Here is a 26,686-nt window from a genome sequence, read left to right as displayed (position 1 = left end):
CACACACACACACACACACACACACACACACACACACACAAACACACACATTAATGAGACAGCATCACAAACTGCACATATATGAACTAGTGTCTACATTCCCATACGGCTGTGGTGATGTGTTGTGTCAGAGGAGCAGCGAGTCGTCAGGGGTTTACTGACCTGCAGTCTTTAATAACTTGATGAAGGTCAAACTCAAATGCAGCAAGTAAGATGCTGTCCAGAGGCTCTGGAGCACTGTGGGAGTCCAGGAACATGTCCATACTCGACTAAACACATAAACACAGATAGTGTGTTCTCGTTGGATCAGTTATTAAAAAAAGAAAATAATTGCTGGTGTTTTTCCACCTTGTTATCATATTTGTGAACCTACTAATATCCACATAAATCTAGAACGTGTGTGAGTGTGTGTGTACCTGAGCATAGTAGTGCAGCTCAGCGGGTTTAACAGTAGGATGAGAGAACAGCAGACGGCTGATCAGTAAATGGTACCAGGATCCCAGCAGCTCTTTCTGCTCCAGCAGAGTGTCCTCATCACCCACCAGGACCTGAACACACACAACACAATCCATCTCATTGTGTATGTGTGTATATATATATGTGTAACTAGAAATGATTAAAAAAGTGTGATGCATCTTGTAAGTATCTAAAAAATTCTGTGTTTTCTCTGAGTGAGATTCAGCAGTGACACAGTGTGTAAGACCAGACATGTTAAAACTGACATTATGGTTGTTATTGTTATTGTTATTGTTATTATTATTATTATTATTATTATTATTATTATAAGGCTTCACCTTGCAGATGGTCTCCAGGTGACGGCTGCTAGCAAAGGAGTTGTCTTGGAGACAGCGATCACACTCCTCGTGCCAGTGCCTCCACTTTACATCAAACTCTGTGAGGGTCTGAGCGCCACTGGGCTACACACACAGGGACACACACACACACACACAGGGACACACACACACAGGGAAACAGACACACACACAGGGACACAGACACACGGACACACAAACACACACACACAGGGACACACACACACACACACACAGGGACACACACACACACACACACACACACAGGGACACACACACACACACACACACACACACACACACAGGGACACACACACACACACACACACACACACACACACACACACACACACACACACACAGGGACACACACACATTCTTCGTTAGAATATCCTGACTGCTAAGAGTGGATTCTGTCTCACTTTTGGGAAAATGATGTCCTTACATTAAACACAGGCATTTTGTGCAGCAGGTTGTCCATCATCTGATACATGGCTCTGGACTCCGGCTGTAGAGATGCCTGTTTCTGCAGAACCTGTCGAGCCTCGTCCATACGACCCTGCAGGACAAAACACATCACCTACAGATAGAGAGAGAGAGAGAGAGAGAGAGAGAGAGAGAGAGTTAACTATGCATCGCTGTAGTTTTTTGTTCAGCAGGATGATGGAGGATGAGAGTTACATTACCACATCCCAGTAACTGTGATGACGTGTGGGGCTTTCACTCTGAAGGACTTCCCTCGCTTTCTCATCCACGTCAGCTTTGTGTAAACGCACCCAGTCCAGCAGGTGCAACAAGAGCGATCCGGCTAAAAACAACACAACGTTTAAAGTACACAACACACCTCTAGGAACATTCACACATACTAAAGAGTGTTTTTATGTGCGATCTGCATAAAGTGTGTATAAAGTGTGTATAGTCTACCTGATGCGGCGTCGATGAAAAGAACCTCACACAGATTCCAGATGAGCTCGATCGCTAAGAGAATGGACACCTGAACACACACACACACACTTTTTAGGGGATTCATTTTATTTTATTGATCATTTATGAATAAATTTTGTAATGCTCTGTAGACATGTGTCATTTTACTAATATTAATTTTATTAGCATTACAGTTATGTGTGAGAATCAGTACCTGGTTGTGGTACTGTGTGACTTCAGTGGATACTGCGAGAGAGAAAGAAAGTGTTACAACACCACCACGAACACGCACACACGTGCGCGTACACACGCAAACACAGACACACGCGCGCACACACACCTGCAACCTGCTGCAGTTCCTCCATACAGGCTCGTATTACAGACCTGTAGTTCTTACTGATGCTCACAAACCTGCAGAAACACAAAGAGAGTGAGAGATTAGGGGAAGAAACACACAACAGCGCGCGTGTGTGTGTGTGTGTGTGTGTGTGTACATGCTGATACACTGGCAGTTATAAAAACTGGCAGAAATAAACACCAGAGCTGATCTGCTTTAAAAGCAACAGAGAATGACTTATTTGCACACATTTTTCCTACAGAAGCTACACATGTACAAATCATGAGGTTGTAAAAGAGTTGTGTGGTGAAATGGTTACTGTAACTAGTTAATGCAAGTCAAAACATAAATCCGTTTCCTTTTCGTAAATGGAGGAATTAGATGTAGAGCCGACAACCACGGTAAACTGAGCTAAAGATAAAATTAGGTCCATTATGTGGATCAGATGCTAACTGTAGTGTAATAATAATAATAATAATAATAATAATAATAATAATAATCATAATCACTGAGAAATATTCAATAAGTCAGTGCGAGTAAAATTCTCTTGTTCTTACTGCGGTTTCTTGTTCTTGCTCGGAACGTCGTCTGTGATGTTCTGCAGCCCGACGAAGATATGATGTGACTCGTTGAAGAGCTTGCGCAGGATGGGCGAGTAGATGTCCTCATCTCTGCGCACCATGTGGACGGAGGGACCTCCAGAGCCTCCAGAACCCGGACCTGTGTGTATCAGGGAGGGAGTGACGGTAATGAGTAAATGACAAACAAATGTAACAAGTCTCTCACACAAGCTCTTCACCAGTGTGTGTGTGTTACCTTGTAATTTAAAGTTGGTCTCGTACACCAGCAGGTCTCCTGGTCCCCACTCAAAGCCCAGATGTCTCTGTTTAAACCCTACGCCGGGGATCGACTGTGTGCACATGTCCGTCCGTCCACACACACACACACACACACACACACACACAAATACACACACACACAAATACACACCACACACACATAAACAAACACACACACACCACGCAAACACAAACACACCAGTAAGTAAATTATTCACTGCACAAGTCTTTTACATGCTGCATTTAGTCACAAGTAATAACAATATACACAAAAACAAACAAAAGTTTGCGCCCCCCAACCATCACTCCCATATGTGGTTCTTCCCCCAGCATGTTTAGTCTTATCTGGTATTATTATTATTATTATTATTATTATTATTATTATTATTACACTACAGTTAGCAACTGATCCACATAATGGACCTAATTTTAGCTTTAGCTCAGTTTACCGTGGTTGTCGGCTCTACATCTAATTCCTCCATTTACGAAAAGGAGACGGTTTTATGTTTATACAGATTTATGTTTTGACGCATTAACTAGTCAAACTTCACGCTACAAGCTTTATGATTTTAGCGCCTCTGCTAGGCGACTCGCTGCCAGGACCCCGGAAGTGACATAGAAAGGCGGCCTGTCAGATCGCCTGAGTTAAAATAATATCGTATCGCGAGAGAAATGAAAGAACGGGGTCTAGTTTCAGGATTAGTTTCCATCTGTTTTTTTTCTTCCTGTGGTTATGTAGTTTAGTGGATTTTCAGCGTTTGTTTATCAAGCTGTATTCGTGTTTGTTCATCACACAAATATCATTTCAAGCTAAAAAAATTAAAAGATTCTAAACTTTATCTGTAATATCGGTGATTTAGAACATAATATATATAAACTACATTTATATGCTTATAGCGGATTATATGTCATTAATCCCTGAACAAAGATGGCGTCCGTCTACGGCACTGACCGAGACCCAGTCTCTGTTGTCATGGTTACCACTCAAAATCCACCCTTTTTCATTGGATTCTCAAACATTTAAGTGTCAAAACTAATAATGCTTAACAGTCCCGCTGCCTTTTTTTTGTACGTTCGGTTATTGGACACTGGAATCCGTGAAAGAAAAAGACGTCGTGTTTGAGGCACGCGCGTGCACGTTCACACACGGGTTCGCGCGCGATGTCGATACGACGCCGTGCGTCCTGCGCGTCCTCGTCTCTCTGCCAATCAGCGGTGCTCGCTGAGCACGCGCGTCGGTGTCGTGGCCGCGCACGTCGTGGCCGGTTTTTCAAGGCGGGGGCGCGGACGTGCGCGTCCCCGCGGAGTCTTTTGTGTGGCGGCGTAAAGGCAGCACAAATACAATAACCATGGCAGACGAGAAACCCAAGGTGAGTGTTATTGTTATTATTATTATTATTATTAAATTATAACAATCTAATGTTAGTCTACGGATCGTTTTTAATAGAAGAAAATAGAAGAATAAAATACGTCTAGGAACAAAATAGATACGCTGTTATACAATAGAGAAATATTCCGCTTAGTGGATAAACACTGTAACTGCTGCTTTACACCGGAAGAGTCGTGCACGCGCTTTGGCTAGGCGGGTAACCGCCATTACTACAGCTAGCATATTAGCTTTCAATTAAGATGTTTATGAGCGATTAATTTAGTGATATTTCGCTTCAGATATCATTTATTAATCCTGGCTGTTAAGGAAAAGGACACAGTGACTCATTTATAGCTGTAACCGAACGTTATACGCGTTTTTGGTTGACCGTTTTAGCAACATTAGCATGAACTATACGTTTGTTTGCTAGCCGATGAGATTGTTTAGAGGTTATTAATCGTGATACATATGTAGTCCGGTTGTTTATTTTTAGCACTACGAGATATATGACTTGTTAAAGGATGTGGTAGCCTAGTGGTTAAGGTGTTGGGCTACCAATCGGAAGGTTGTGAGTTCGATTCCTACGTCCACCAAGCTGCCACTGCTGGGCCCCTGAGCAAGGCCCTTTTTTTCTCTGTTCCCCCTCCAGGCAGTCCCTTTTGCCCTGGCTCTAGCCTAGTGGTTAAGGTGTTGGGCTACCAATCGGAAGGTTGTGAGTTCGATTCCTATGCCCACCAAGCTGCCACTGCTGGGCCCCTGAGCAAGGCCCTTAACCCTCAATTGCTCAGTAAAAAAAAAATGTAAGTCACTCTGGATAAGGACGTCTGCTAAATGCTGTATATGTAAACTGAGGTAAATTAAGAGTTATGGGCAGAAGTTTGTGCATCACACAATCTCAGTTATAGTACATACAACTTGTGTGTAGCAGTTTGGGGGAAAGAAGCACACGCACGTCTGGTCACATACTTTTAGCCGTATGGTAGGTCATAGTGAATAACAGCAGCGTGCAAAAGGTAAATGCTAAATAATTGAAGTTGATTTTATTTATATTAGAGGTTTTAATGACACACAAACAGTGTCACAAAGCAGCTTTATAGAACCCCAGATGTAGATTATAGAGTCTTAATGAGAGGACATTAAGGTGAGGAACCAGACTCAAAATAGGAAACCTGTCATCATCTTAGTGACAAGGGATAGTAGGCTTACACGTTATTACAGTATAAAGTCAGAGGACGTGAAAAAGTGTAATATGATGATTTTAAGTTACAAAAGTAAAGTGTTTGATTTACTAAACATAAGATTGTGGGGGTTTTTTAAACTCTAAATATATGGTAGACATCCCAGAAATTACAAACACAGACTTCGTCCAGAGTAAAGATTAGTTTTGAAATCTGGGCTTTTAGATATCACTTTTTTTTGTCATTAACATGGTTAAGCCCCGCCCACTTTCACAAGAAAAGGCAGTCTGTGTGACACTGCAGTCAACAATCCACAAATGTCTCCCATAACCATGTGAGGTTCATTACGTGACACTAAACAATACTCTTGAGTTTAATGTTATGAAAATCTGGGTGTGCAAAAGTTTGTACACCTGACCGAAACGCGTGCGTGTGTCTGAGCACCCGCAGAAGTGCATTCAGCGTTTGTTGTGAAGTTTAATACGTGAGATCGGACATGTGAACAAGCGGTTGGTCTGCGTGCAGTGGGAGTCAATCAGAAAGCATCTTCATCTGAAAGTATGCGGGGCAAAAATCTGGAATAAAAGTCTGTCTGTTTTAACTGAGCAAGACACACTGATTATATTATTATGAGTTTCTGGTGTGTGTGTTTATGTAGGAGGGAGTGAAAACTGAGAACAATGACCACATCAACCTGAAGGTGGCAGGACAGGACGGCTCAGTGGTGCAGTTTAAGATTAAGAGGCACACACCGCTCAGCAAACTCATGAAGGCTTACTGTGAGAGACAGGTGAGTATCACTCACACACACACACACACACACACAGTTCTCTTTCTGTTACGAATACAGAATAAATGCATTAGCATGCAGGGATCCAGGACACAGTGTCTTTTGCCTAACGTGATGGTGTCATACGGTCACACGATAACGGTTAATGACTTCCAGAATTACTGAACCGAGTCAAATCTGATACTGTGAGAGTAGTTTAAGAAAACTAATTACGTAATGTCATGTATTGTTTTTTATTTAGATGTGCATCAGCTAGTTACAGTGGACCTGGTGCTGATGATTTAATGATATAGTGATTATTATTTCACCCTGGTCATGTCCGTGATTGAGCTGTGAACTCTCATCGCGTAAACAACGCATTTATATCGGAGCAATTTTTTAGATGGAATAAAAAAAAAACAAAAAACGAGTGTATTATATGATGCTCAAACTCGTACAGACAGATATAAAAGAAGTGCAGCAGTGTGAAATCTCCAGAGTGGCCAAACAATCTTTTTGAAGCTTTTCCAGTATGTGACTTTTACTGATTTCAAGAACATCCCATAAATCTGAGGAGTGCTGAGGGGAACCAGGCCCTCGTCCCAAAGCTGGAGTGAGCTCTCTGAGTAAATGAACCCATAAACTATACTCCAACATGCGTCACTGTTTTCACACCGAGCGACAAGAGCGTGCTTGTGTTAGATGATACTCAACGTTTTTTTTTTTTTTTGGCCAGGTTGCAGCTCTTAATCTTATAAATGAATTGCGGCTTTGTGAGGATGGACACGGCATTAGAAAGATGACCCTGCATGTTTGTAGACTAGCGGAGCGAAACTAACCCGAGCTGTAGGATGCGGAACAAAACAAATGTGTAACTTAAAAAGAACAGATTGTGTTTCCCATTTGTGTTGGAATTAACACAAAATCAAACAAACTCTGAGGATCTCTCGGTTTTTCAAAAAACGATGCGGATTTGGGCCGAGACGTCGCGAGAGAGCTGTTGCTAGGCAACCAGAAACTTCACGTCCTAAGGCTAGTTCGGCTAAAATAAACGTTGAACAGGCTTCTCGATTGATTTCTTTAATAGGAGCTCTACAGCCATCTGATTGGCTGAGATAAAAGTAGATTTAAAAAATCTTCTTTTCGGTATAAAATAATTAAAACTGCAGATATTATAAGTTTGTCATCATTGTAGAGCTAGTTCAGTGCTGGGCCCTTTTTATTCATGCAAAATGAAACACTGATCTTTTAATTGCAGCATTGAAGGGGCTATTCTCTTCTTTTCGTTGTTTGAGTTTGTTATTTAAAAAAAAAAAAACAACAGAAACGCATGTCAGAGAGTTGTATTGTGTTTACTGCATCACAATATCAGTATTATGTTGTGTTATTTCTCTGCAATGCTGTGACCGCATCATCTTTTAACTATCCAAGCAGTAACGCGAACACAAAGGCGAAGATATCTAAGTATTGTGGTGTTGTGTGATGAGAGCGCTAAGAGGACTGCGGTAAAGTGGGTCAGAAAGATGTGTTCAGATTGAAAAGGTCTTTAATGCATCATCTGGAAATTCACAGAATGAATGTAATATTGATTCCTCAGATTTCGAGCTAATCAGCAGCAGGGGAGTGCTGACCTCCCTTGGGTGTGTGTGTGTGTGTGTGTGTGTGTGTGTGTGTGTGTGTAAAAAGTGCTGAATTGATTTCTGTTGTTTGTTTGTTTGTTTTTCTACTCATTTTGTTTCTTTAGGGTCTGACGATGAGGCAAATCCGGTTCCGGTTCGACGGGCAGCCCATTAATGAGACAGACACGCCTGCACAGGTATGACCCTACATCACATGACCTGCTTTTTTATTTCTGTCGATCGATTTAAAAACCTCAGGCAATAATAAAGTCTGATCTGGAGATCAGAACACGTGTTTTTATTTTAATTTCAGTAAATAACCTGACAGTGTTTACCTTTATATACATTTATAATCGGATTATCATCCCATTTATTCAGCATCCTGGCATGTAAACAGCACTTTATATGTTTTATCTTGTACTGAACTAAAACTGGGGGGCACGGTGGCTTAGTGCTTAGCACGTTCGCCTCACACCTCCAGGGTTGGGGGTTCGATTCCCGCCTCCGCCTTGTGTGTGTGGAGTTTGCATGTTCTCCCCGTGCCTCGGGGGTTTCCTCCGGGTACTCCGGTTTCCTCCCCCGGTCCAAAGATATGCATGGTAGGTTGATTGGCGTCTCTGGAAAATTGTCCGTAGTGTGTGTGTGTGTGTGTGTGTGTGTGTATGAGAGTGTGTGTGTGTGTGTGTGTACCCTGCGATGGGTTGGCACTCCGTCCAGGGTGTATCATGCCTGATGACGCCTGAGATAGGCACAGGGTCCCCGTGACCCGAGAAGTTCGGATAAGCGGTAGAGAATGAGTGAATTAAAACTGCTAGCAGATTTACAAACGTTTTTTTCATTCAACACAACACGAGAGACTATGTTTAAGGGAAAATAACAATAATACCAATAAAACAGGAGGTTTTACCACATACTCCCTCTTTACTAGAGTTCATTCAGAGGGAAATCTGATCTGATTATCGATCCATGTGTATTCACATCCTCCTGTTACCACGAACGTTGCAAAACCTGATTATTTTTGAGTTATCTGTGTGGAAATGTGCAGATTATTCCTCATAATTACATTTCCTTACATTTGCTCTCTGAATCAATTCATACATTTAAAAATCAGATTTGTGTTATTGACATTTTGAGATTTGACATCGTCTAAGCGGTGTGTGTATGTGTGTGTGTGTGTGTGTGTGTGTGTGTGTGTGTGTGTGTAAGATCAGACTATTAGCCACCGTCACTCAGGGTCTTCGAGATCTTAAGTACACTATTTAGGACTGTGTCAATAATGACACGAGTGACAGAGATACAGATATCTTTATTGTGTGTTCACAACACTGGTAGGTTAAAAACAATAGAGTGTGTGTGTAAGCTTGTGTATATTAGATTGTGTTTTAGGGCTGGGTGATAATCCTGATGTCACTTTACTAAGATATATTTGATAAATTCATAGTCACTATCCTTTTGGAAATAATTGTCGCTACTGTTTTTTATCATTTGACTTCATAACTGTGACATTTGTTATTTTTTTATTATATTTTTAACTTTTAATTGTTCATACGGCTTAAATTCATTTTAATATAAAATAAAATTATTTTTTGTGGTTTTGAGGGAAATTAATTTAAAATGGAAACTACTAGAACACACACACAAACACACTCGCACACACACACATACACACACATGTGCGCGCACACACACACACACATGCGTGCACACACACACAAAAACACACACTCGCACACACACACATGCACACACACAGAGGATGTGATTTAGCTGCCGCTCTCTGCTCTACATCACCACCTCTCTCTTATAGGACATTTAACATCTCAATGTGAGGCAGAAGAATAAATAACGAGCTGTTAATCATGAACCAGTGACAGCACCCATTTGTTCATCTCCACTCCTCCTCTCTGACTCCGCCCTCCATTCACAAACCTGCGCCCCACCACGCCTCCATCGACAATGATTTATATTCAGAACTTAATCAGCATGATCATTTTTTTCTCATTTAAATATTTGGTTTATTTATAGTCTCTTCACTAACGTGTGAACCTACATAGTGTCTGTAAAATATCTTGTCATGTGTTTGTCATATTGTTGAACCCTTTCTCAGCCCTGTAAGGAAAACTACACCATTAGGGTCAGTACCATATAATGTTTTTAAAATAAAGCGTCTTGGTGACATGCTGACATTCACCCTGCATATGGCAGCTTTGTTCATACCCTCAGTCGCTCCCTTGGGATTCAACCCAAGTGTGTGTGTGTGTGTGTGTGTGTGTGTGTGTGTGTGTGTGTGTGTGTGTGATTGCGTTCTTAACAAAAAGCGTGGGTCAGCTGCAGCACACACAGATGTAAATGCATATTTAATGCAAATGGGGGTATTTATCAGGGGCTGCTCATTTCCTTTCATTTTAACAACACAAAGGAGTTCCGCCATTGGCCACTGTGTCGTGATCAATAAACATGATCAATAGGTCGTTATAGCTGGAACACTCGCCCAAACCATTACAGCCTTTACAGCCGCCTGCCGACTCTTTATTGAGCCGGAAGGTTATGAGGGATGAGGAAAAACTAGCTGAATGTAAATTTTATTGTAGTTGAGGAAGATGCAGTCTGCTGCTTTTTACTGCATCCTAACAGCTTCCTTAACAGAGGACCTCATTAAACATGATGGATATAAATTTAAGCTTATAGCAGGTTATTTAAACATTTCTCCTAACAGAAAACTTCACCACATTAATCATGACACACCTCTTTAATCCGATTATGTGGAGCATCCGCAGTGCTGGTCCCCATGAACGAGCTGTTACTATGGAAACGATAACGTACTAGAACAGGCACAGGACGGCCTTCTGACCAATCAGAGTCCAGAGTATCTCGGCAACTCTGTGGTATAATAATATATATCCTCTTCCCCCCACTGACCCACACTGAAGGATTTACTCTCTCACACAATCTCCTCTCGATAATGTTTCAGTCTTCAGGGTTTTTCACCTTAATCCCAGCAGTATGTTGTCAAAGCACCGTTTTGCAGAACGACGAGCAGTTTGCGTCATTAAGCCCGAGGAAGCATGCATGAAGCTTTCAAGTGTGACAGGCCAGATTTCACAGACCTAATGGAAATATTTCACATACGAAGCATTCAGAAAATCGCCTGCAGCTGAATAATATGCTCACTCATGTTTCTTTTTTCCACCACCCCTCTCTCTTTCTCTCTCTCTCTCTTTCTCTCTCTCTCTCTCTCTCTCTCTCTCCCCTCCCTTCTCACAGTTGGAAATGGAGGATGAGGACACAATTGACGTTTTCCAGCAACAGACAGGAGGCTTCGTCTAAACGCAGAAACTTCACTGCCTTCTTTCTCTCTCTCTCTCTCTCTCTCTCTCTCTCTCTTTCTCTCTCTCCCTCCCCCCCTCTCCCCCTCCCCCCCTCCTCTCCTCTTTTCCCCTCACAGTTACTCCTGACTGCTGTTGTATAGCGTGTTGATGCTCTTCCAGCTTTGCAGTACCTGCTTTTTTGTATATAAAGTGATCTTCTTTTTCTCTCTCTCTCTTTCTCAGACACACACACACACACTCTAAAGAGGCAGCGTAAATGCTGTGAGATCAGAAGCCCAGATTTTTTTCCCCCTTTGGTTAAAAGTGACCACAACATCTCTCAAAAGCAATCTGTGGTTCAGATCTTTCTGCAGAAATGTCAGTCGAGTAAAGCGATTTTGAATTTGAAAATATTTTGACACCAAACTTCAGACGAAACGTTTTTGTTGTCTCGTGTCCTCAAAAGTTACGAAAATTAAACACTCACTTTGTATGAAAGGAACAGTTTGGTAAAACAAGACAAGTCTGTTATCTCTATTTTAGCTGCTTTTATTTCTGTTATCTTCTTTCAGACAAATTTTTATTATTATTATTATATTATTGATTGGCATTAGACGTGTAAAGTGAATAAAGCCCCAGATTCAGTAGGTGAATTGTGAATGATAAAAATAATAAAAAACGGAAGAAGAACCCCTGATATTTCTGTCAAGTAAAGCATCTGTATTGTCTAATAAATCATTTGTTTAAAATAAAGAAAAACTCTTTTTACCTCTTATTGGCTTCATTTCTTTCAGATGAAAATCCTATTTGTTTAAGAATGTATTTGTTGACCAAATCAAGAAATACAAAGTGAACAGATTTTTGTATACAGAAATATCTGAAATAACTGTAGATTTTATTAAAAATGTTTTAATATGAAATGGGCAGATGGGACAGATGATTAAATAATTTATTAGCATTGGTAACTGTAAAAATAAGTGAAATAACTTGGGTTTTTTTTATTAGTATTATTTTTAGATTTAGATTCATTTATTTCCAAAAATACAGATTTATTTTTTGCATTTTAGTCTCTGTCCATAAAAGTGAAATAACACTCGTCTTTTTTCCTTTTCTTCCCTTTTGAAGTTAGCTTTAATTTTTCTTTTCTTCCCTTTTTTTTAAAAGTCAGCGTTAATTTTTTTTCCTTTCCTCCCTTTTTTGAAGTTAGCTTAAATTTTATTTCCTTCCATTTTTTAAAGTCAGCTTAAATTTATTTATTTTTTCTTCCTTTTATTTTAAGTCAGCTTTAATTGTTTCCTTCCCTTTTTTCAGACAGCACCGTAATGGACGCTGCATCACACCGCCTGTCATTCCGGTGGAATGAGGGCGAAAAAACTTTAAGCGACACAAAAATCCTCCAATCACATCCCGAATTCTCTGTCTTCTGACCAATCAGACGGCGCGTATTTGTAGTGGGCGGGTGTATGTGGGCTGGCGTTAGAACTCGAGCAAAACGGCTGCCCAGATTCCCTATTCATCCCGAGTCGGGCGGAGTCCATGCGAACTGGATATAAAGGATTTTTAGACGTTTTGGAAAGATTTAACGTTTAAACGGTTTAGAGGAAAGGTTTATTCACTAAATCCGATCCTGTCCGAGATGACAACGACGACCACTTTTCAAGGGATGGATCCAAGTGCAAAAAACAGCTCCAGGTAAATAAATAATAAAAAAAACCCAAGCAAACAAAAGAAATCTGAGTGATGAGATTCAGGATGTAGACTGGACTCACGTGGGTGATTTAATAAGAATAGAATTAATGACATAAACATGTTTTAACTCAATGGTGGATTAGATTTGATTAAAAAATAAAAAAATACAGCATGTTTTTTTTTTACTGTCAAAAAAACGGGAAAACGCCTTTTTTAATAAGAGAACTGACCAGAACCGTGTCCTGGTTTGTGCGTCTTTTAATCAATCCATTAATAATAATCTGTATTTATCTTATTATAACACAGTAATACGGATGCATGCAATATTTTACTGTTATCTCATCAGTAGCTCTGGATCTGCTGCGTGTCTACAGCGTTAGCGCAACAAGACGGATTTTTATTCGTAATTAAAATGTAATCAAACTGTTTGGGGTTTAATTTGGCAAAGAAAATAAATAATAATGATAATAAAAAACAGACAAGTTTTTAATTTGCGATGTGCGCGAGCTCAGTTCAGCTACAGAAATCTCCCTGGCAACCGGCCACTTGTCCTTTCATCTCGGCTCCCTGAAGCTAGCTAATGTTTTTAGTCCCAATAAAAATAAAAAAATGAAATCAAAAAATGCCTTAATGTGACGTGAATCTACACTATATTTCATTTCAAACGTAGAAAATATCACACGACACTTTTGTTTTTACTGTTTCTACTTTAAAAGAACTCCATATTTTAAGGCCTCAGTCTTCTCCTTTTATGGGTTTCTCAAACGTTCATGCTAAATTTTTTTGTTTTGGGTTTTTTTTTTCAACTTCTTTCCAAATGACTCGATATATTCTGTATATAAAGTCTTTTTACAAACTAAATGTCATATCTAAGTGTATAAGAGATAACATACTTCAGATTCTGTTAGAAATAATGCCTTGGAAAGGTCCAGTCTTTATCTCAAGCCTGTATTATTTATTTGTTTATTTATTTGTTTATTTCTGTTATGTATTTGTTTACATAAGATTGGAGTTTAAAGCTTTAAACTTTTGCTCTTGATCGATCAGACTTGAAGAATCAGCTCAGTATCTTTGATGCAACATGTTGATTTCTGGATTTAAGTTCTGTCATCCAAAATAAAATGTACATTTGTGATGAGTTTAATCTTAACATTCGTTTATTGTAAGTTAAATCTGATTCAGTGTGATGGTAATACACAGGAATGCGGTGAGGTTGCAATACAAAAAAAACCAAAAAAAAAAACAAAGTCAGATGTATTTTATCGTATATGGAATAAAGATTACGCCCTCGATCCCGGTTTAAATCCGGTTTATAACTGGAGTATAACGCAGTAAAGCACGTTTTATTGGTGTCTCCACTTCTGTCACTGGAAAATATTCTCTCCTGACAGTCGGGTGGGGTCTCAGGAGGGGGGAATATTTAAGCTCTTCTGCTCAAAGTTAACGCTTCATCTGGACAGGAAGGTGAAGCAGAGTTTACATGACAGATAACACGCTGAACGACATGGCAACAGATAATCTGTGGATATTAAAGGACTTTCTTGTACATTTCCCAAATAAGGGAGGCAGAGAAATGCTTCAGAACAGCTGTGTGTGTGTGTGTGTGTGTGTGTGTGTGTGTGTGTGTGTGTGTGTGTGTGTGTATGAGTGTGTGTGTGTGTGTGTGTATATGTGTGTGTGTGTGTGTGTGTCAGCTGGTGAGGCCTTTATCCACTAAAGCATCAGCTATTTCTATTAATGCTCCACTAGTTAGCTGCTTGTGTAGATACTCACATTCACCGCACTATAAGGATGTTCGATTCTGGCTTCTGATTGGTCGAAAGATGTTCGGGCTGATGAGCAGCACCAGATTACAGGTGTATATTAATAAGTGTGTTAGAATATATTATCATTTCTGTATAATAATTGTCAACGTTTTGAAGGTTTGTGTAAGGAGATGTTTATGTAACATGTATGGACGGGTCTCCATCAGTTCTTTTGTTCCAGTCGGAGATAAAGCTGTATCTGAAAGAGGACAGACGAGTTTACGCTTTTTCCCCCCATTTCTCAGATATATGGATTTGTATGTTTATTCGTCATGAGAAAAAATCAGAGGCTGTTGAGAGAACATGTGTTTATAGCTGCTATAACGTAAGCGAGAACAGAAGCCTGCTTGTTACACAAATAATCCACAGTATTAAACGTAAATATAAAGGGATAATGTACAATGTGTAATTCTTTAATATGTCATCGGTATATGTAATGTTGTATAAGCAGGAATAAACACTTCAGGATATGTTGATGTTTTCTGGGCAAAGCAGCATTGTGGTAGACTTTTCTACATATCGTAATTACTCAGAAAACCGTATGGTTGTATTACAGACCCAGTGAGCTGTGGGAATATCTGTTAGCTATGTATATGATTATTAAGTGTTTGTTTGCTGCGTAATGCTGAATGATTAATATTTGCCAACATATCTGAGGGGAAATGTTGATATAGTTTTATCAGATGGTTCCATCATCCTCATCACTGAGCTAGCAAGCTGTCTGAGCGATGAAGATGAAGCTCCGCCTTCGTTTATTTGATGTTTTATAGTATAGATGTTTCTGAATTTATTTTATTATAAATGTTGCTTCTTTTTTTAAGTAAATGTATATTTTGTGAACAACATGCGAATTGTTTTTTAAATACTGAGTTAAATGGTTGAGTTTGAGATGGGAGTATTTTGAAGTGTTAGGTTATAGTTAGCGATTGCAGGTGCACTGTTTCACTCCCACAGAGAACGCAAATGAATCGAGCTGTCATGCACTCGAATTGGCTTTTGACACATAATCGTTTAGAGTCTCTGCACGAGCTAAACCCGAGTGTGTGGATTGGGACACAGCCTCGACTTCCTCCTTCTTTTATCACTGAGGTGAATCGAACGTTCGATTGGTCGTCAAGGCTGCAGCGTCCCCAAGGGTACCGTTTGGATAGATGAAAATCATCTGACACAGGAATCTCCATTTGGTGTGGCTCAGGTCAGCTGTAGGGGGTGTGTGTGTGTGTGTGTGTGTGTGTGTGTGTGTGTGTGTGTGTGTGTGTGTGTGTGTGTGTGTGTGTGTGTGTGTGTGTGTGTGTGTGTGTGTGTGTGTGTGTGTGTGTGAGGGAGAGAGACAGAAGGGCTTGGGTAGTAAAGACCCTCCCAGCTTATGTTAACCGTCCCCTGCAGTGGTCAGTCTGGTAACTGTTGTTTTTTTTTTTGTGTGTGTGTGTGTGTGTGTGTGGACTCCCTCCCTCGAGTTCAGTGTTAACTCTGTTAAATCTTTTTGATGATGCTCGTCGGCGTCCTCTGCAGCTGTTTCATTCCCGTAATGTCAGCACGACCACAAATGTGAGACGGCGCCCCGTTTTCCCCATTTGCATGCGTGTGTGTGTCGGTGTGTGTGACTGTGTGTCTCTGTGTGGGTGTGTCTCTCTCTCTCTCTCTCTCTCCCTCACTCTCTCTCGCTCGCTCTGTGTGTGTGTGTGTGTGTGTGCTGATTTTTAAAGGAACAGGCCAAAAAATGAAACAGTTTTTTCCCTTTACAATCAGCCAAGACACTGACTGTCTGAAGTTTCCTTTGTAAAGGACAGACTTTAACTCTCATGAGAATCTAAATGTCAAAACACGTTTGGCAGGAGATATACACACCTGGGTACAACACACACACACACACACGCAGATTTCTTTCACACAAGTGTAACTATATCCTCGTGTTGTATAACTGTATCATCTTTCTTCATCCCTTTGTAATAATTACTGTCATGAAATGATATGAATTCACATCGATGCCATTTAGCAGATATTCTCATCCAGAGACACTCATATTGATCTCATTGGGCAGTTTAGCATCCGGGGCCTCTCTTAAGGGCCCATCAGTGGCAGCTTTGTGGATCTGATCTTATGACCTATAGATAGAAGCTCAATAGAAGTTGTGTTTTGCATCATTTACGTTACAAATACAAGCTTTACATGTCGGATTAGCGATGGCTTGATAATTAGCGAAATATTCTCATGTCTTTGTTGCCTTGGAAACCTCACTGAGGAGGTTATAAAGTGGCAGCTAAAGTGATGTAATAATGTAATAAATGAGGACCTGCTAGTTCACAAAGCCCCTGTAACGTCACTGTGTTGTTACCTCACTTGTATGTTTTAGCTCCTGGTTTGTTTAACTGATTATTTCCTGTTGTGTGTTTATACCCTGCTGTATTTGCTGTGCCCTTCCTCCCATGTCCACACGTCACCCACATCATCTTCACTATCCACATATCTGTGAGTTAAATATAATCGATTGGGTTTTACTTACCAAATGAAAACATCTTTTTCCCAACAGTCACTAAGAAGGAGACTTTATTTCTGTTTCTCCGGTTGTTGTATAAAGAATAATCAGATAATGATCGCACCTAAAATGAGCTCGTCCTGAGTTCACAGGCGGTTTGGGATTAAATCCTGCAAAATAAGAGTGTTTTATTAAATGCTAACTTTATATATGTATATAAAAAAAAAAGTGTAATTTCCTCTGCAGGGTTCTGAGGCCTCCAGGCGGAAACTCCAATATTTGCTTTGGCACAGATGAGGAAAGGCCGGCGCGTAAGAACAGAATGGCCTCCAACATCTTCGCCGAGCCCGAGGACCCCCACGCCCATCGGAGGAACAACCCACCCAGTACACACACACACACACACACATTATTATCAGCCTAGCTTTGTTTGATCTCCTCTTCTACCAGAGATTGTGTGATATGTGACGTGACATACGGCTAAGTTAGTGACCCATACTCATAATTCGTTCTCTGCATTTAACCCATACAAAATGCACACACCCAGCAGTGAACACACACACACACACACCGTGAACACACACCCGGAGCAGTGTTGGGTATAGTGATGTATATCCTGGTTATGAGAAACATTTTCCTGGTTTGAATCAGACTCTGTGTCTAAACCATTCAGAGCAGGAACTCACTAGAAAAGCACTTTCTCTTTTGAACCATTTCCTTAATTTCTCTTTGAAACACTCCACTCAGGAATGTGGAGGTCATGTGATGGTGGTGTCACGCGGCCGTGTTTATGCGTGTGTGTGTGTGTGTGTGTGTGTGTGTGTGTGTGTGTGTGTGTGTGTGTGTGTGTGTCAGCAGCTTCCTTGAATCTGAGTAGCAGCTGCTGTTATTTAAGAAAGACGAAGCGCGTGCCATTTTTTTTTTCAGTAAGAAGACGTTTATGGATGTTAACGTTTACAGAAGGAGTCACCAGTGTCAGTGCTTCGTAACTGCTTCGGCGTTAAGTTTTCCGTCATCTCCAGGACAGATGAGTTTGTGATTTTTTTTGGTTTATTATGAACTTTAATAAAAGGAAACAGAGAGGCAGGCGAGGGAGCGACTGATTATAGCTGATTTAACGTAAGTGAAATCAGGAACTGTTACTGCACTGTTTCTAAGCAACTGGGATATTCCTGCTAGTAACAGGACACCTAATGAAGCACAAACACCACACACACACACACACACACACACACACACACACACACACACATAAACACTATATGAATTCCTTCTCATGTGTTACGACAGGAAAACAACACCATACTAAACCACTTATTAACAGCTTCCTGTTGCCTTGCGCTCTATCACACAGGCGTTCAGGGATTCATCTGGGCTTCCCGTCTGCGTCGTGAAAACATTCAGCCACCGCTGTGTGTGTGTGTGTGTGTGTGTGTGTGTGTGTGTGTGTGTGTGTGTGTGTGTGTGTGTGTGTGTGTGTGTGTGTGTGTGTGTGTGTGTGTGTGTGTGTGTGTGTGTGTGTGTGTGTCATTTCCTGTAGAGATGACCTCATGGTCTGGTTACTCAGCTCCACTTCCTGGTGTGTAAAATCACAGAGGTGGATGATGGGAAACACAACACTGTATGACATCACCTGTAAATCATTCCACACACCATGACTGGGTGCTCACATCAGGTCTGACACAGATCTGTGGGTGTAATAGATGTTTAATAAGCACCCAGTTGTTTACTTGAGAGAGAGAGAGAGAGAGAGAGAGAGAGAGAGAGTGTGTGTGTGTGTGTGTGTATTTGTGTGCGTGTTTAAAATAATGGTGTGATTTTCCAGGGACTGAAATGTTGTACTTGTTGTCCTTCCTCTCTCTCTCTCTCTCTCTCTCTCTCTCTCTCTCTCTCTCTCTCTCTCTCTCTCTCTCTCTCTCTCTCTCTCTCCCCTCCCTCTCCATTGTGTTTAGAATGTATGTGTTAAGGCTGTGTGTGTGTGTGTGTGTGTGTGTGTGTGTGTGTGTGTGGTTAGACGGAGCTGGCACTAATCTGCAGTTCCTCATGAGCCTCGGTTTGGCAGGTGGAGGCAGAGCAGGAAACCTCAGCAGCTTCCAGACACCCAGCACACACAGCAGGGGGAAATGAGCAGAGGAAATGGTGTGTGTGTGTGTGTGTGTGTGTGTGTGTGTGTGTGTGTGTGTGTGTGTGTGTGTGTGTGTGTGTGTACAGAAGACAAAGGCAAACACAGGGTCAGACAGAAGGGCAGAGTTTTATTAGATTTGCATACAATGAAAGGTATGAATGGGGGTGGAGGGGGGTGGAGGGAAGGACTAGTAGAGAGAAAGAGGGAGAGATAAACAAACAGGTGGAAAGAAAAGGAAGGTGTGAGAGAGACAGAAACACTAAGAGCAAGAAGGGGAAAAAAGGAAAGACAGACAGTAAAAAAGCAAGAGAGTGAGACAGGGAAGAGAGAGACAGAAAGAGTGTAGAAAGATAGACGATAGGCAGACCAGCAGAAAGAGAGAGCTGATGGAAAGACAGCCTGAAGACAAAAGAGAGAGAGAGAGATTCAGACACAGAGACAGAAAAGGAGACTAACATGGATGAAAAGGTTGAGTTAGAGAGACAGACAAGTAGAGAGACAGAAAGACTGCATAAGCTGAGAGGTAAAAGAGAGAAAGAATGAAGGGATAGACAGACAGGTAGAAACAGAGATAGGAAAAAAGAGGAGTTCAGGCAGAAAAGGGGAGAGTCTGTGAGACAGACAGATAAGTGAGACAGGTGTGTGATTAATGACACTGGAGCTGATGAAGCTACTGATAATCCTCATTTAAATTTTTACACACTATTGCAAAACAGCCGTAGACCCTGTGTGTGTGTGTGTGTGTGTGTGTGTGTGTGTGTGTGTGTGTGTGTGTGTGTGTGTGTGTGTGTATGTGTGTGTCTAACATTAGCACATTATCAGAACACACTTGAGACACAAAAGCGTCTCTCAGTGGAACTCCAGTTGAAGTTCATTATCCAGCGACGCTGCTGGCGTTTTTCTGAGAGCTCTTTGTGGCTTAATCACTGCTTTCTGTTGAAGACGTTCAGCATGTGTGTGTGTGTGTGTGTGTGTGTGTGTGTGTGTGTGTGTGTGTGTGTGTGTGTGTGTGTGTGTGTGTGTGATGCTCAGACACAGATGTCCGGGTGTGTTTTTGGGGGGAGGTGTGCACTTGTACTCAGCAGTGTGGCAGTTTAAGCCGGGTTTAAACACACAAACTCATATCGAAGCTGCTTCGTCATTTCATCACGTCACAGTACAGAACGTATCAGCAGCAGTCTGAGGCTTCGGTTAATCCCAAGTGCCACCGCTTTGTCATCACACACTCTGTTCATTTCACTGTGTTATTAAATAACACACTGTAGTTAACGCTGAAGGGGCATTATGATCTATCTGGGAGTTTACAGAATAAACACTCTGTGTCTTAATCAACACTCAGTGAAGAGGAGTCACTAATAAACACACAAACACATACAGTGATGGAGGGAGAGACATGCAGAAAGAGAGAGAGAGAGAGGGAGAGAGAGACATGAAGAGAGAGAGAGAGAGAGAGAGAGAGAGAGGGAGGGAGAGACATGAAGAGAGAGAGAGAGAGAGAGAGAGAGAGAGGGAGGGAGAGACATGAAGAAAAAGAGACAGAGAGAGAGAGAGATGGAGAGGGGGAGAGAGAGAGACATGCAGAAAGAGAGAGAGAGAGAGAGAGAGAGAGAGAGAGAGAGAGAGAGAGAGAGAGAGAGATGCAGAAAAAGAGACAGAGGGAAAGAGAGAGAGAGAGAGATGGAGAGAGAGAGACATGCAGAAAGAGAGAGAGAGAGAGATGCAGAAAAAGAGACAGAGGGAAAGAGAGAGAGAGAGATGGAGAGAGAGAGACATGCAGAAAGAGAGAGAGAGAGACATGAAGAAAAAGAGACAGAGAGAGAGAGAGATGGAGAGGGGGAGAGAGAGAGACATGCAGAAAAAGCGAGAGAGAGAGACAGAGAGAGAGACATGCAGAAAAAGAGAGAGAAAGAGAAAGAGAGAGAGGGAGGGAGAGAGAGAGAAAGATAGAGAGACAGAGAGGGAGAGACAGAGAGAGGGGGGGAGACAGAGAGAGAGAGAGAGTAAGGGAAAAGAAAAAAGAGAAGGCAGACAATAAAAAGAGAGAGAACGTGAGACAGAGAATCAGACAGACAGAAAGAGTGGAGAAAGATAGATGATAGGCAGACAAACAGAAAGAGAGAGAGAAAATGTCGATGCTGAGGGAAAGACAGGATGAAGACAAAAGAGAGAGAAAGAGAAATAGACATACTGGCAAAGAGAGACAGAAAAAGAGATGGAGAGAAACAGGCGAGGTTGAAAGACATACAGGTAGAAAGAGAGACAGACAGACAGACAGACAGACAGGAAATTAATGGAAAGTATGGAATAGATAATGGACAGATAAAAAGAGACAGAACGACTTAAACCATGGAGTTGTTTGTATTCTAACACCATGTTACACAGAGATTCGTTCGTCAGTCCCACACATAATAATCCTCACACTGTGTATCATCATATTCATATCAGTCAGTCTGTCTCTGGATCCATAAACTTTATTCTTATGTTTTCTCTACACTTTTATACCTGTAAATTCTAATTTTACTCTAATTCTGTTTTATCGTCTCGTATGCGACGGCCTTCCATCATATGACACAGAGAGTTAATACGAGTGTGATCAGTAAAATCTGAGTTTAAACGTAAACACAAGCTGCTTCCTCTTCTCACTTGCACTATAGCAGCAATAAATCAACGCTCTTTAAATCTGTTTACGAGCAGCGTCCACTGTACACGTCCCTGCGATGAGTCGTTACCATAGTAACAATAACATATCCGAAGCAGCGTGTTACATTAAACTGAAAACAACTCAACACTTTCTGACCAATCAGAGTCCAGAACCGAGCAGCGCTGCGACTATCGGTTAGTCAGGACAGATTCTGATGACTTAAACACAGCGTCATGAAACCACACTAAATCTCTGGGAGTAAAAACACTGGAAAATGTGTCTCATTCTTTCCTCACAGAGAGACAGAGAGGAGGGACTGCTAAAGCTCTCATCATAAGGACAGTGCAGAGACAGTGGGCTCTTAACTCGCTCGCTCGCTCGGGTTTAATGCCGTTAAAACCCTCTTTATTAGCGCTCGGAGCTTCTCTCATGCTTTTACAGCCATTATGTACTTTTAATAATTTGTAGGTTTAACCTCTAATAAAATGCTCATATACTCATGCTCATATCCATTAGAAACCTTTTAATGTTGGTCATGATGCTGTGATGAGGATTTGTCCACAAGCTGTCTAGGCTGGAACACAGGGCAAGAGGTGATGGTTTCAAATGACCATCATCATCATCATCATCATCATCATCCTCATCACACACACACACACACGCAGCAGTAGAGTATCACAGAGTATCACAGTAAAACATACTGTTTTATAAAACCATACAATTGTTTGATGACTTGTTAATAACATCAACATCTGGTTAATAACCTGTATGAATAGATTATATAACCATTATATAACAGTCGTAACTCTGTTAGTTCACAACCTAACCAAACATCTATGACTGGTCTATAGCATGTACACTTGGTTCATAACATGCTCGTAATCAAGATGTAACCATTACAGATCGCTCATAATCCCTATGACTGGATTATAACCTTCAACATAAACCAGATGATTGCTTCATTGTTTAGATGATTGGTGCCTAAACCTTGTATTGCTTTATAACTGGGATATAACCAGTACAGCTGGTTCATAACCCGTACGACTGGCTCATAACATTATGAGTGGTTCATAGCGTATTCATAACCTGGATAGGACCAGGTTATGAATGATTGGTTCATAACGTGTTCTTAACATGGTTATAACCAGAACAGTTAGTTCATAACCTCTGTAATTGGTTCATAACCCCTTAAACTGATACGCGGTAACTTGACTGGTTCATAACTCATCTCGCTGCTGTAGATACCTGCCCAGTTGATGAATGACCAGTCCATCTGACAAGTTCATCTCCTGACACATCTTAGGTCATAGCTTATTAAACGTCTATACACCGAGGTTCATAACGTCATATAGAATCCAGAATTGTACCATATTTGGCGAGTAGCGTCTATCCATTACTCGTACTGCAGAAGCGCTTCTGTCCTCCAAAGCCTCACGTCCACCTCATCATGATTCAATTCAATTCAGTTCAATTCAAGTTTATCTGTATAGCGCTTTTTACAATACACATTGTCTCAAAGCAGCTTTACAGAACATAAACATAGAGCAGAAGGTAAACATAAGGAGTAATAAAAGAAATAACGAATAATAAAAGAAAATAAACAGAATAAAAATTCTAGATTATTATTAGATATATATAGTGAACAATCTGTATGTATTTATTCCCCTATGAGCAAGTCTGAGGTGACTCAGGCAGCAGTGGTGAGGGAAAACTCCCTTAAATTGGTAAAGGAAGGAACCTTGAGAGGAACCGGACTCAAGGGGGAACCCATTTCTGTAGCTCTAAACACCAGCACATGATGCACATTAAGATAAACGGATCATGACGGTCAGAATATTGTGTGTGAACATATTAATGATGCTAATGTAGTAATCTGTGGTTTAAGATTTTATTATTAATGTCAACTTTCATCATGCTCATCGTGCTCATTTTAGGTCTGAACTATTTCCATGATCAGCCTGATTTTTGATGAGTGTCATTCTGTAGACTGACGTTTTGTAAAATCGCCACATGACAAGTTTGTCCACTAAAGTCAGGTTTAATTCTAACCAGAGATCTCAGTGCAAGGTTACAGTAGTAGTGCTACAGCAGCACAGAACAGACATGTTGACTACTACACAGAACTTTTCTCATACTTGACACAACACTTCTAACCCTTTTGCATTGCTGATGATGTCATCAACCTTATTTATCGCTGCAGGCGGAGAAGCGAGCGGAGTGCTGTGTGGAGAACACTCCGCCCCACTGAGGCGGTGCCACCAGCCGCCAATCTACCTAAACAACTCTGAACACGCAGCCAAACCCACGGTGAGTGCAGAACGGAGAGACAGAGGCATCAGTAGATGTAGTAGATGTGATCCTGCAATTGCCTTCTAATCTCTACGATTGGTTCATAAACCATGTGATTGACTCATAAGATGTAGAACTGTAGGAAAGTCTTTACGGCAAGCCCAATCATGCAAATTATGAACCAGCCAAAGAGGTTATGAACCAATTGTACAGATTAGGAAGCAACTGTGGGACTATTTACTGATGCCTCTCTCTCTTTAACTCTATCATTGGTTCCTAACCCAGACTATTGATTCAGAACCTTCTGTGTGTTTGGTTAATAACTTTACAATGCAATCGTTTTAGAACCCATACAGTGGGTCCATAACTCATATCATTGGTTCCTAACCTATATGACCCCCGGGATTGACTTATAAACAGTATAAAGGTTTTTATCGTCTCTACAGTTAGTTTATATCCTGCCCGGGTGGATGTCTCCTCAGCCTGAGCGTCAGTGCTGTGTTGGAGAAAGCAGTTATTATACCTGCTGTAGCTGCTCCTCTGTCACAGATTATAACGCAGCAGAATTTGTGAAGACATGTTTTAACTTGTGTGTGTGTGTGTGTGTGTGTGTGTGTGTGTGGGCGCAGGTCTACTTATGTTTAGTCTGTTTGAAGGAAATGGATAAAAATTGAGGGCTGAGAAAGAGCTTTAATGTTCTGAACCTCACTGTCCTATTACACAAACACACAAATACACATGACAGATACACACACATTCACACAAAGACATATACACACACATTCACACAAAGACAGATACACACACTCACACAGAGACAGATACACACACACTCACACACACTCACAGAGACAGATACACACACTCACACAGAGTCAGATACACACACACTCACACAGAGACAGACAGACACACACACACACACACACACACACACACACACACAGTGGGTTTTAAGTAATAAACACATTTAGAGACATTTGGAGATAACAAGTGTCTGCTGTAAGTGCTACTTGTCTTATTGACTTACACGGCTGAGTGAAAACAGGACTAGCGCTGATCTGTAGCTGTGTTTGTATTTAAAACCTCTTTGTTTTTTCCAGGAGGAAAACTACGAGCAAGTAAACCATGGTGAGTGTTTTTACTGTACCTCATCCTCGTTCTAATCAGTCTTTAAGTAATCTCCTCTCTCTCTCTCTCTCTCTCTCTCTCTCTCTCTCTCTCTCCTCTATCTCTCTCTACTCTCCTGGTTAATCATCTCTCTCTCTCTCTCTCTCTCTCTTCTCTCTCTCTCTCCTGGTTAATCCTCTTCTCTCTCTCTCCTCTCCTCTCTCTCTCTCTCTCCTCTCTCCTCTCTTCTCTCTGGTTTAATCTCTCTCTCTCTGTCCTCATCTCTCTCTCTCTCTCTCTCCTGGTTAACTCTCTCTCTCTTCCTCTCTCTCTCTCTCTCTCTCTCTCTCTCTCTCTCTCTCTCTCTCTCTCTCTCTCTCTGTAGCTCTAAACACCAGCACATGATGCACATTAAGATAAACGGTGGCTCTGCTACATGCTCTCTGAGAAACACTGCGTCTTATTCATCAGACCTGCGTGCAGTAAAACGTTATCTTAAAATAGTTGAGACAGATTTCATCCACAGCGTTAATATTCATCAGGTTTTATAGTGGATCTGTATAATAAAGCTCATCTGCTACGTTTATGGAGACAGCCCACAAAAAGAGGGCTTTATTCAGGGGGGTAGTCTGCCAACATAATGGCAGGCGAATAATAAGAGTACATTAGTGATGTGTATAAAATGAGAGATGTTGGTTATTTGCCTGGAGGCTGTGATCTCCTGTGGTAGTGACATCTGTGTGGTCTGTAGGTAAAGTGAGTGTTGTCTCCTCCATGTTTCAGTGTACTTAAAGCTGCACATCTGGAGCACAGGGTTTATCGTGGTACTGGGATTAGAGCCACTTAATCACAGCGAGTGTGCGTTTGTGTATTTGTGTGCAGATCAGTCACAGGATTTCGAAGCCCCTGAGGAAGAGCCTCAGCAGCAGCAGAAGGAGGAAGAGCAGAAACAGGCCTCTGGTGCCTCCTCTGGCCGAAGAAACCCTCCTGGTGGAAAATCCAGCCTCATCCTGGGCTGAGCTCGCTCACTGATCTCTCTCTCTCTCTCTCTTTCTCTCTCTCTTTTTTTAAAGATTCACTCTCTCTCTCTCTCTCTCTCTCTCTCTCTCTCTCTCTCTCTCTCTCTCTCTCTCTCTCATCATGTGAGCCATGGGATGATTTTTTTTTCTTTTTGTCCACTACCACATGTCTGTATTATTGTTTTTCTATTGCAAAAAAAAAAAGAAAAGAAAATGAAAGAAAGAAAGCTGGTTGGCAGAAGCACTTTATGTAAAAGCTCCATTTCAGCCCATCGTGAAGAGCGCAGGCCGTGCGGGGGGAAGCATGGGAGGCAAAGCAAGGACAAGATTCGTCACGCTAAATTTCTAAAGACAAATAAAGATTGATATGAATTTCA

General features: G+C 41.3%; 3 protein-coding genes and 1 long non-coding RNA gene across 5 annotated transcripts in view; 2 read left to right on the top strand and 2 right to left on the bottom strand.

Annotated features, from left to right (window-relative positions):
* nup85 (nucleoporin 85) overlaps positions 1 to 3,909 on the bottom strand; it is a 6,791-nt gene extending 2,882 nt beyond the window's left edge. Inside the window, exons 1-11 of one of the 2 annotated variants that reach the window (XM_027158817.2) lie at positions 3,865 to 3,909; positions 2,890 to 2,983; positions 2,631 to 2,793; positions 2,077 to 2,147; positions 1,951 to 1,982; positions 1,737 to 1,806; positions 1,499 to 1,620; positions 1,258 to 1,392; positions 795 to 917; positions 417 to 548; positions 163 to 269 (exon numbers count right to left, since the gene is read on the bottom strand). In XM_027158817.2, the coding sequence (XP_027014618.1) occupies positions 163 to 269; positions 417 to 548; positions 795 to 917; positions 1,258 to 1,392; positions 1,499 to 1,620; positions 1,737 to 1,806; positions 1,951 to 1,982; positions 2,077 to 2,147; positions 2,631 to 2,755 (917 nt within the window). In that variant the 5' untranslated portion in view covers positions 2,756 to 2,793; positions 2,890 to 2,983; positions 3,865 to 3,909. Of the gene's footprint in view, positions 1 to 162; positions 270 to 416; positions 549 to 794; positions 918 to 1,257; positions 1,393 to 1,498; positions 1,621 to 1,736; positions 1,807 to 1,950; positions 1,983 to 2,076; positions 2,148 to 2,630; positions 2,794 to 2,889; positions 2,984 to 3,361; positions 3,543 to 3,864 lie in introns of those variants that run through there. The other variant, XM_027158816.2, reaches the window with a different exon arrangement.
* A 215-nt stretch (positions 3,910 to 4,124) lies between these two features.
* On the top strand, positions 4,125 to 11,923 carry sumo2b (small ubiquitin like modifier 2b). Its single transcript, XM_027158838.2, has 4 exons — positions 4,125 to 4,282; positions 6,118 to 6,249; positions 7,973 to 8,044; positions 11,112 to 11,923. The coding sequence occupies exons 1-4, from the start codon at positions 4,262 to 4,264 to the stop codon at positions 11,172 to 11,174; spliced, it is 288 nt and encodes a 95-aa protein (XP_027014639.1). The 5' UTR covers positions 4,125 to 4,261; the 3' UTR covers positions 11,175 to 11,923.
* LOC125145083 lies at positions 11,253 to 18,524 on the bottom strand. Its single transcript, XR_007143399.1, has 2 exons — positions 18,334 to 18,524; positions 11,253 to 11,413 (listed from the first exon to the last, which is right to left on the bottom strand). It is a non-coding gene; the product is annotated as an uncharacterized LOC125145083 (long non-coding RNA).
* jpt1b (Jupiter microtubule associated homolog 1b) lies at positions 12,626 to 26,686 on the top strand. Its single transcript, XM_047815672.1, has 5 exons — positions 12,626 to 12,847; positions 17,372 to 17,511; positions 24,092 to 24,198; positions 25,284 to 25,311; positions 26,173 to 26,686. The coding sequence occupies exons 1-5, from the start codon at positions 12,792 to 12,794 to the stop codon at positions 26,307 to 26,309; spliced, it is 468 nt and encodes a 155-aa protein (XP_047671628.1). The 5' UTR covers positions 12,626 to 12,791; the 3' UTR covers positions 26,310 to 26,686.

This window comes from Tachysurus fulvidraco, chromosome 7 (genome assembly GCF_022655615.1).
Source record: "Tachysurus fulvidraco isolate hzauxx_2018 chromosome 7, HZAU_PFXX_2.0, whole genome shotgun sequence".
Lineage (NCBI taxonomy): Eukaryota > Metazoa > Chordata > Actinopteri > Siluriformes > Bagridae > Tachysurus > Tachysurus fulvidraco.
Note: the sequence above shows the minus strand (reverse complement) of the source record. Positions and strands in the feature narration are given on the sequence as shown.